Source organism: Entamoeba invadens, assembly GCF_000330505.1.
Source record: "Entamoeba invadens IP1 unplaced genomic scaffold scaff_1105074725591, whole genome shotgun sequence".
Lineage (NCBI taxonomy): Eukaryota > Evosea > Mastigamoebida > Endamoebidae > Entamoeba > Entamoeba invadens.
Genome location: NW_004191750.1, coordinates 763,258 through 774,236, shown reverse-complemented (window position 1 = coordinate 774,236; position 10,979 = coordinate 763,258). Strand labels below are relative to the sequence as shown.

At 36.8% G+C, this 10,979-nt stretch overlaps 4 protein-coding genes across 4 annotated transcripts; 2 read left to right on the top strand and 2 right to left on the bottom strand.

Annotated features, from left to right (window-relative positions):
- Positions 1–38: 38 nt before the first annotated feature.
- Positions 39–836, bottom strand: EIN_174660 (hypothetical protein; the record flags this gene model as incomplete). Its single annotated transcript, XM_004184059.1, has 1 exon — positions 39–836. A coding segment is annotated over one exon (798 nt), but the record flags the coding sequence as incomplete, so codon positions are not given.
- A 1,025-nt stretch (positions 837–1,861) lies between these two features.
- EIN_174650 (nuclear transcription factor, X-box binding protein, putative) lies at positions 1,862–4,946 on the bottom strand (the record flags this gene model as incomplete). Its single annotated transcript, XM_004184058.1, has 2 exons — positions 1,862–4,536; positions 4,577–4,946. The coding sequence occupies 2 exons, from the start codon at positions 4,944–4,946 to the stop codon at positions 1,862–1,864; spliced, it is 3,045 nt and encodes a 1,014-aa protein (XP_004184106.1).
- Positions 4,947–5,962: 1,016 nt separating this feature from the next.
- On the top strand, positions 5,963–8,026 carry EIN_174640 (hypothetical protein; the record flags this gene model as incomplete). Its single annotated transcript, XM_004184057.1, has 1 exon — positions 5,963–8,026. One exon carries the CDS (start codon positions 5,963–5,965, stop codon positions 8,024–8,026), a length of 2,064 nt encoding a protein of 687 aa, XP_004184105.1.
- Positions 8,027–8,331: 305 nt separating this feature from the next.
- On the top strand, positions 8,332–10,374 carry EIN_174630 (hypothetical protein; the record flags this gene model as incomplete). The annotated part of the gene is made up of 1 exon (XM_004184056.1): positions 8,332–10,374. The coding sequence occupies one exon, from the start codon at positions 8,332–8,334 to the stop codon at positions 10,372–10,374; it is 2,043 nt and encodes a 680-aa protein (XP_004184104.1).
- Positions 10,375–10,979: the final 605 nt, after the last annotated feature.

Below are 10,979 nucleotides of genomic sequence, written 5' to 3'. Positions count from 1 at the left end.
TTTGATAATTTGGGAAGGGTGTCTTGAGTGGACCCAACTAAGAAGTCCCCACTGTAATTGGTCATCTTATTGAAGATGTCATTTATTCCAGGCTCGGTCTCATTCCCACCGGCAAGGCCATTTGACGCACATGCGATCAAATCAATCAAAGAGCTCTCTGTGATATTCAGAGGCGTTGCGATGTCAATAGGGAAGTGGAGTAGCTCGGTGCTATTAATAAATTTTTCAGTGTAATTTGAGTTAATATTGTCTAACATGGCGTCTATATCTTCTTTCATCAAAGCCTCTAACTTGTACATGTTTGTATCCAATAGAATTTGGATGAAACCTAACATCTTCCCAAAAGCGGCGTTTATCGTTGCAAACGCTATTTTGTCTTTACTCGAACAATCAGTGCAAACCATCTTGAGAGTCGCAGCGTCTGTATTTAAGTCAGCTGCAATGGACGGATCTACACTTCCAATAAGGTTATACCCAAGGTAATTGTAAGTCTCAAACTGTGTTGCAAAGTCCAAGTGTACCTCTTTCATGTCCAACTCAAGATACCCTATTTCCTTCTCAGAGCTTTCTGAGATAATTGGTCCATTTCCAGAAAGTGTTGCAAGTGTAATGTTGGATATTAACATATCGGGGGCTGTTTCATTATTAACGCTTCCTGTGATGTTTTGAATGACAAAGTCGTGGAAAGTTAAAGAAGGGATGTTATATCCTTGGAACGAAAAACTTCCATTGAAGTCGAGTGTAAAGGTCAATGCCTTCACAAAACAATTGAAGTCACAGTACTCCCCCGACTCCGAGGAAAACACTGTTATCGCAAAAAAGAGCAGACTTAACATGAGCCGTTTTATGGAATAACAGTTTGAAAAAGGGTTTCGCGGTTTTTTGGATAAGAAAAGTTGGGTTGTCTTCTGTTTTAGCACCCCAACTCCTTGATAGTTAATTGATATATATTATTACTATATTTTAAAGATATTTTAAAGGAGACAGGCACTAAGTTTCTCGTTAGTATAAAAAATAAGTTTATGGAATAAAAACGGCACATTTAAACGACGGCCACAACATTTTTCCATTTCTTTATAAGTGCACTTTTAATTAATAGCTTTGTTCGTTAAGTGAAATTTATCATATTTAGTATCAAAATACTTAAACATACGGGAATAAAAATAAAAGGACAGTAAAAGCAAATAAATACCTCATTGGATATTTTGCTAATAAAATCAATCAAAAAAAGATCGAAAAGCATCATTGAAATTATTTGATGATTTTATGTTCTTTAAAAACCTTTCCAAAAATAAAAAAGAATTCTTTTGTAACAAATAACGGTAGTTTCTTTTTTTAAATAATTTAGTTCGAAATTAAAACTGGAAAAAAACGAATTGCCTTTCTTGTTGTTTTCGAAAAAGGCTGTTACAATATTTTGAAGTCCAAACTAATAATTACTATTTAAAACACGATTATAAGTCCCACTAATCATTATAAAGTTTAACCCTATTATAATTAATGGGTGAATAAAAAAGATACCCAAAACATTGTGTGTTTTTATTGGTCTAATAATTAAGTAATAAAAACTCGTTTTTGTCATTATTCACATGTTAACCGGTGACACATTTAATAATATGGATATTCCACATTACAAAAAGACAACGTAAATTAATTCAAAGTAGCTTTCATTAATACAACAAAGTATCTTTAGTTATATATAGTTCTTTTATAATAAATTGCATTGTGCCATATTAAAACTACAATTCATTTGTATCTAAAACAGTTTTAGTAAAACTCGAATAAGTTCTTAATTACTGAATCTATTGCCGATATGGTTGTATAAAAAAAGAAAGAACAAAGTAAATTAAAAAAATTTAGATCATTTCTCTTCAGTAGGCTTCTCCTCAACTTTCTCCTCTTTGACTTCCTTCACCTCTTTCACTTCTTGTTGCTCGACTTTCTTTTCTTCACTCTTCTCTTCAACCAACTTGTTTACTAACTTCCTTTCCAATTTCTTTTGGAAATCGACAGGCTTTTTGACATGAACAACTTTATGTTGGACCGGAAGGAATCGTGCTTCTATGTAGATCTGTGACCCCGCCTTATTCCCAATAACTTCTTTGTGTTCAAATTCAGTCCACACAGAGAGTTTCTTTCCTTTCAAGAGTTCAATTTCCTCGGGTTTGTTGATCCATGCCTCAAACACGAATTTCTTTCCTTCTTCAAAGACCTGCTTTTTCCAATTCACTTTGACTCGCTTCTCCTCAGAGACGCCAATGTACAGCACAATATCAAAGGTCAATACGTTTTTGTGGAGTCCAACATTTTGGTTGATGATAGTTTTGGTCAAGCTGAATGAGACGTAGATTTCGTTCAAATAGAAATGCTTCGGTATCGCAACGTCAAGTGCCAAGACGGGTTGACTCTGTGAAATCAAGCTCTTATACACTGTTGTATAATTCGTCAGCACGTCTTTAGAATACGCGGGGATGTGCATCATGACCTTTCTAACATTCTCCGTATTTCCTTCAAGTGCATCGTTGATCATTCCATAGATGATACGGAGAGCCACATCAGTCCACGAATTGTCTTTGTTTTTCAACACAATAACTTCTTTAGTTTCGACAATCAAATCGTCTCGCACAACAAATCCTTTCATGTTCTTCAAGCTTTTCAGTACAAATTCGAGCGTCTGCATTTCCTTAAAGAACAGGATCGCATTGTTCTTGTTAACATTTTCAATTCGGCAATTGTACTGAATCTTCTTTAATAATCGTTGAACCTTATCATATGCATTTTCAGTGATCGAAGTGATGTGGATCATCATCGTCTGATCTTCATAGTCAGTATCATACACAATAACGTTGATCACCATATCATACCCTTTGGGATGGAAGTCGTTTCTTTTCTTATTAACTTCTTCAAAAGCAGGTGGTGAGCAAAGGACTGCATTTAACGCTTGTTTCTCCATAGCATATCGCATTGCTTTCTTCACTTGCACGGGGACAATGTTAAGTTGGTAGTATGAGCACAAATAGGAGAAAACCAACATCATGAGTTGATTCATGTTATTCATCGTCTGTGTTTTCAAATCAGTGTTGTTAATGAAGTCTATCATATTCGTCTCAAGTGTCTTTGCTGCCTTTCCCGCTGCATCATACAAACACAAGAACCACATCGGGTACTCGACTCTCTTCGTGTTGACACCTACCTTCTCTTGTCTCACATGTTCCTTCAAACAATCCAAGTTGCAGTCAATCGTCTTTTTCTCCCAAGGCTTCTCCGGTGTCGCTCCACACACTACCTGCACCTTTCGATGTCCACATCGACATACACACTCGACTATTTGGTCACATGGATCATGGGGACATTTACTATCTCCGTGACACTTCGCATTACAGAAGTGGGTGCAATACCCTTTCTTCTTTCCACAGAGGTAGGGACACTTCCCATCTGGCGTGCACGGTCCTTCATGGCAGACTCTCTGACATTTGTGTTGTCCACATCCAATCGGCTTACCACAGACATTCCCACAAGACCCACTCTCGATGTAGCATGGTATTTTCACTGAACCCTTTCCACAGAAACAGGGTTTCTCGACAATTTCAACACAACGTGGACATGGGCCAAAGTGACAGTTGTGTGCGGGCAACACATGGCCGCATGCCGGTTTGATTTGGCATGGACGATTGCATTGAGGTGGCGCAGTACCACAAGGGACTGGTGGTTGGATTTGTGTCTTTCCACACCTACATGTTAATGGAGTGAGTAACATGTGAGTGCATGGAGGGCATTTCTTGTTGCCATGGCAAATCTGTGTGCACTTATGTCCACACGGAAGTTCTTTTCCGCAGTAATTGAAGCATTTATGTAAGTCACTGTTCCCTTTACCATGTGCCAAACAACATTTTCTGTCACATTTATGAATTCCACAACTCAATAAGTCACCACAGATAGTATCACACAATACTTCACTTGCATCACCACACTTCACTTCTACTTCTTGACATCCACATCGACATCTCTTCGTCATTTTGACATCACAGACACAGGGTCCAAAGTGACATTTATGTTGACAGACATGTCCACATTTCATTGTCTTCCCACAAATGTGCTCACATGTGTCTATCGGATCTGTACACTCCTTTCTATCAAATTTGGTACGGCCACAGGCACACACTTGAATTGTAAGTGGTGTTGGGCACTCTTCGCATGGCCCTTCATGGCACATTTTAGTGCAGTGATGTTTACCACAACTCAATACCTTCCCACAAACATGTTTGCATGAATATACGCCACCAGCAGATTCAGGTGGAACATCCCCACATGAAAATTTGGACTTCTCCGCACCACAGTAACACGACCTCTCAACTTGAACCGCACACTTTGGACACTCCCCCTTGTGACATATAGTTATGCACGCATGTCCACACTTCATCGGTTTCAGACACATCTGTCCACACGACCGCCCCTCTTCTTCTTCTCCACAGCCTAAATGAACGTCTTTTCTCCCACAATAACACTTCACTGTTTTCCCTCCAGCAGTGCACGGACCTGTTCATGAGTTATTTTACTATTAAAGTAATGGACAAACCACATGGACCAGCATGACACTTGTGGGTACATGGATGTGGACATGAAGTCCCTACTCGCAGTTTCCCACATATTTCACCACAACAATGCGCCGCTTCATATTTACTCCCGTCAACGTGTTTTCCACAGAAACAAGTTGCTTTGGGCGGTTTGTCATACTCTGTTCTGCAAACTGGGCAGAGCCAAGTCGGCTTCCCAGCTGCGTAAGCTGCCATACAAGTGCTATGAATAGCAGTGAAGCATTTTTGGCAGTACCAAATCTTGTTGAAACGTCGAATGGGAGCCATACAGACAACACACTCGTAGCTTCCTTTGTTCAACTTTTCCATGGTTTCATGGCCTTGTTGTGTTGGTGCAAGAAGTTTACTCATTTCCTTATTATTAGTTCTTTGTCAAGATTCAAAAAGGGTTTGATTGTATAATTTTGTGAAGTATATTTCTATTCTATGTATGGGATATTTCGGGTTATTATAATGAATATATTTTCAATTATTGCAACGTTTTAAGACGTGGTACTTGTTTTTAAATTATCAGTTTAAATCGAAATATGATACAGGTTGTTGTTTATTTATACACAATTTTAATGTTCTATTATGCATTAAACATTGTAAACATATTACAAACATTTTTGTATCAATGAATGTGTTATTTGTGATTGATAACAAAAAGAATGAAATCATTTGAGTAGATACGATCTACTTATATAATTTCAAAAAAATTGGATTTAAAGTTTTGACAGTTAATTCCATCTGTTCTCTTCTTCTTTTTTTATTGTCCATGGTTTAAATATAAAAACAATTTGATATTATTTAAAGAGAATTAATTTCAAAAGATTTATATTACTGCAACAGTAATTATAACCAATTGTTTCACACACAACTAGTATTCAATACTTAATTGCATGTCGCTTAAACAAGTGGTATTATAACTGTTATTAAGAAGTAGTAAGTCTTATAAAAGTTTTTGTCAAATAGAAATTTAATTCACCTTAAATTTCGACTCAAAATTATGTATTTGTTTTTTCCTTTATCAATTCCAGTTTTTATTTTGTGCTGAAATTAAAAAACATCAATGTCTTCGTTCTTATCAAACAATGATATATCGTTTTTTGTTTATCAAAAAACTTATATATATATAAATGTATATTCAATAAGAAAATGAAATACATTTTACTATTTGTTCTCTAAAACCGGTAGTTAAATCTATAATTATTATAGTAAATTATAGTAAATACGTATTTGATTTGTTCTTTGTTTATTTTACTCTCGAAATGATTCTGAAAAAAACAGGTCAAACGACATCTGTCTATCGGGCTCAATACATACAATAATTGTTTTCTTTATCTAACCTTACCCCACTTGAGATGTCCGTTAATCTTTGAAGCAGAATGAAAGGGAGAATTGATGGGTATAGCATGATGATAGTGTCGAAGTATTTCACCACATTAAAAGACTTCATCATCATTGAACGTGTCTGTTCGAAGTACAAAGACACGATGGCAAAGTTTCATTTCAACCCAATTCCTTTAACTCGAATGACCAAACACTATTTCCCAAAACTTGAGACACTTCACCTCTATTCAAAGTCCCAAGATGTGTTTAAAAATGATCGCAAAATTATTAAACGAATTTGTTGGTATGAAGTCGACTTTGCAGAAAGTCTTGAACTGAAAACTCAGAACATCGAGGCAAAGTCTGTGTACTATTCACAAGACGACAAACTGAGATACGGTGACTCGATACCTCACCACATAAAAAGAGTAGACAGTCAGTGCTTTAAAAATAGTTTGAGCTTTGCGTTCTACCGATTTCCAAGGAGTGTGAGCAACATCGGAGACCAGTGTTTCTCGCATTGCTCCAAACTTGTAAAAATACGGTTTCCAAAAGCTTTGACAAGTGTCGGTGATTACTGTTTACACGACACAAAGAATTTGAAACAGGTGACATTCCATGGACAGTACCAGATTTATTACTATCGTTTGTTGTTTGGGTGTGAAGTACTCTGTGGTGTGGACATTGAACACTCGCAAATTAAAATCAACAAAACAAAAGAATATCTTCCAGTGCACACAGAGGAGTTAACCATTCTCAGTAAAGTCTGTGTACTTGGCGATTACTGTTTTAATAAGAACTATGACTTAAAGTACATAGTCGTCCCACATAATGTCCTGAAAATAGGAACGTCATGTTTCGGAGAGTGCGAGAGGTTGTCTAAAGTCGTTCTTCCAGAGGATTTGGTGTGCATTGGACCCAAGTGCTTTAATGAGTGTGCGCGGTTATTGACGATACAAATTCCTTCAAACATCACTGAATTGCCTTATGCGTGCTTTTCCAACTGCAAACGAATGTCTTCTGTTGTTTTGTCACCACAAACAAGGTCAATTGGGTATTCTTGCTTCTTTGGGTGTGTGAGTTTGTCACACATAGCACTGCCAGACACAGTTACACAATTTGGAGCATATTGTTTCACTAATTGTGAAAAGATAGAGGCTTTCATAGTCCCTCCAAAAGTGACTGCGTTACCGAATTACGCGTTCAGTGTGTGTTCCAAGATGACTTCAATTGAAATTCATAGTGGCGTGACTGCATTTGGCAATTACACTTTCCACGACTGCGCAAGTCTTTCAACACTCAACATTCCAAAAGGTATTCAGTCCATTGGGGACGGATGTTTCCAATGTTGTGAGGCGTTGCATTCATTGACATTACCAACGTATTTACTTACATTAGGAGAGTGTTTGTTTGATGGATGTGTCAGTCTTTCCTCCATAGAAATTCCAAGAATTGTCGTTCAAATTTCGGATTATTGTTTTTCATCGTGCGCGTCACTTAAGAGTATACAACTTCCATATTCTTTAAATCACATTGGACAGTCATGTTTTCGTGGATGCTCCAAATTGTCGTCGATAGAAATTCCGGCAAATGTATCTCTCTTACTCGATGAAACATTTCAAGACTGTTCTTCCCTCTCGGCGGTGTCATTTTCATCTTCTTTATCTTCTCTTGGGTCGTTCTGTTTTAACAATTGCGCTAAATTGAAACACGTGGAAATATCGAACGACGCTTTGAAGCTCTCTGCAGACTGTTTTTCTAATTGCACCTCATTAGAGTCAATCAATTTACCAACGACACTCAAAACTCTTCCTTCATATTGTTTTGCAAATTGTTCGAATTTGGCATTACCAGCTTTTCCGGAATCACTCCAGGTGATTGGATCATTCTGTTTTACTCAGAACAACAAAATCACTGAGATCGAATTTCCATCTTCTGTGACGTGTGTTGGGGAACAATGCTTTGCTGAGTGTCACAATTTGTCTCAAATCAGATTCCCACAAGACAATGTACTGTCCCTTGGAGACTTGTGTTTTGTTGGATGTCCAAAGCTTCCTAAAGATACTTTGGATCCATCGCTCACTGGGTTTGAAGAGGAGAAAAGCTGTTCATTGCAATAAATTGTGTTATTTTATTCATTCTGTTGACTTTATTATCTTTTAACTATTTATTATAAATCTAAATTTATTATTAAAGTCTTATTAATAATTTATTATTATTAATACCATAAACATATGCTTTTTTTATATTTATCTTTCAAAAGAACTTTCACTTGGCTTGAAAAGTAAAACTAAACACAAATTATATCAAAACTATAATAAACTATAATGACCCACATCGAGTATCTTTGTTACATCTTACAACATGTAGAAGACTTTCGAAAGCAATAGACACTATTTAACCCTTCCAAATCTTAATTCTTTATATGTTAACTCTTCTCTTTTTGAGTTTGGGTTACGCGTTCAGACCAAACCCATCATACGGTCTTACCAATTTCAAGGACATGACAATGGGCTGGTGTGCAAACATAGACAGCTTGAATTATAAGGGGAGTCGTCCCGCGGGGTTGTGTCAGTTGCGTTGGTCCACAAACAACTACGAACAAAACCTTCTTCAGGGCGATGGGTTTGTCTTCCACATTGACTCGACACAATATGGTGACCCATTCAAATTTGTTGGGAAGAATACAATCGACTACCCGGGAGAGTATACCCATGAAATCAAATACTACAACAATAACGCGTTCAACTCGAAGGTGAAAGTCGTTAAGAGATACTTCATGGTACCAAACAGACCAATTTTGATGGAAGCGTATGACATCACAAACTCTGGGAGTTCAACCGTCACGTTCAATTTGCTCGACTATACAAACTCAAGCAAAATCAATAACAACGTTGCTGGTGGGTCTATTTCATCCACCAAAAGTCTTTATTTTGACTATAAGAATGACAACGCATATAAGAACACAGTTGTTGTTATGGGAATGTATGACGTGCAGTCTCTTTCATTGGGAGATGCCACTGGATATACCCCAATTAGTTACTTCAACTCTAACTCTAAATTAGACGGAGTGACTTCCAAAGCCTCGCAGACTATGATTGCGGCAATGCAAAAGTCTCTTTCTGTTCCAGTCGGTTCAACTGTCAGAGTCACCGTCTTCAGAGCACTTGCCACCAGTGTCTCTGGTGCAGAGTCTTTAAGTGCTGAAATTATAGCGAAGACGTACGACGCATGGAAGAGTCAATTGACGACATTCAGTGATGCCAAATTTGCAAAATACAAACTCCCCACGTTTGCAAATGAGTCTGAGAAAAAGATGTGGTACTCCTCGGTGTTCACTGTTTTGTTCTCGCAAAATCCAACACTTGGCACATTATTGGCGTCATACCATCCACTCTATTATTACAAGGTGTGGAGCAGAGACGCCGTCTTTTCTTCGATCATCATGACTGCTTTGGGCGAGTATGACGGCGCAGAGAAATTCTTGAAGTGGCTTTCGACCTGTGAATTGAGAAGTGATGGGTACTTCCCCACAAATTACGATTGGTACACTGGAAGTGTCATTGGCTTTGTTGAACCACAGTACGACGCTGTCGGTGTTGCTTTAACGGCGTATTACTATTACTACAAAATGACTGGCAAGAACACATTGTTGTTGGACAACAATGTGAAGAACAGAATCAAGACACTTGAGAACTTCTTGATGATAAAAGACTACAATAACTTGATCAGACCAGACTACTCGATTTGGGAAGAGAGTAGTGATGGGTGGGGAGGATATGGATTACCAACACAATATTACACATTCACGCAAGCACAGGGACACCATGGACTCTTATGCGCAGCAATGATTGAAGAGAAGATCTATGGCGACTCCAATAGAGCCAACGAACTTAGAAATCGAGCCAATGAATTGTCGACTGGGTTTGAAAACAGCTTCTGGAATGAACAAGCTGGTCATTACGTGCAAAGTCTTTGGAGTGACACAAAGAGTCAAAAAGTCTTGATTGACTCTTCAACCGCGTCAATAGTCTTTTCGGGTATTGCGACTAACCAGGAGAGGATCAAGAAACACTTCAACAAAATCAGAAGCGACTTGACAAAACTGAACTATGGTATTGCTAGATATTACAACGACCCATACTTCTTCGAATCAAAGTTCAATCCAGCAGGCAAAGAGGTCGGAGAAGCAAGCCCCCCTTGGGGAGTCACCACTATGTTTATGGCTTGGGCAGAATTGTTGATCGATTCATACGACGGAAATGCGGGACTTGTCCCTAAAAGAATTCAATGGATGATCGACCACACGGGACCAGACTTCATTCCTTGCGGTGAAGCAGTGGATGGTATTTCAGGAGACCCAGTAATGGCTTCAATGCCGGACGTATATGAACATGCTGGGGTTTATATTATGTCTGTGCTCCAATACCAAAAGCTTGTTCCTTTGTTTAAGTACGATAAATGGTAAGAGTTTAATTTACTTTTTCATATTGTTTGTAAACTATATATTATAGTAATATATCAATATGAAAAATTATCATTTGAATAACTAAATAATAGCATTAATTATTATATTAAAACTAAAGTTTTTTTATAGTTGTTTTATTTTGAAATAATTTGATATTAATTCAAAATATGAAATAAATAGTTAAAATTATTGATATAATTAAAAGTAACTAATAACATTAATAATTGAAAATAATTAGTTAACAGATTAAATTACTTAAAATTAAACTATTACTTTTTATAGATTTGTTGAAAAAAAATTTTTTAATTTTTGTTGAAAATAATAAACTTTAAATTTAAAAATTTATTTTCAATTTATAACTTTCGGTATAAAAAAAATGTTTTTTAACTTTTTGTTTTTTACAATTTTAAAATCATTACAATTCGAGATGAATTAAAAGACAATCATCTCAAATTATTAAAATAATTCTATACTAAAAACCAAAATTATAGTATCTTCAATTTTGCAATCATTTCGTTCAACGATCCATCATTCAATAGAAGTAATATTAATATTATAATAAATAAAACCACCGATAAACTAGATTAAATCTACAATCACACTCA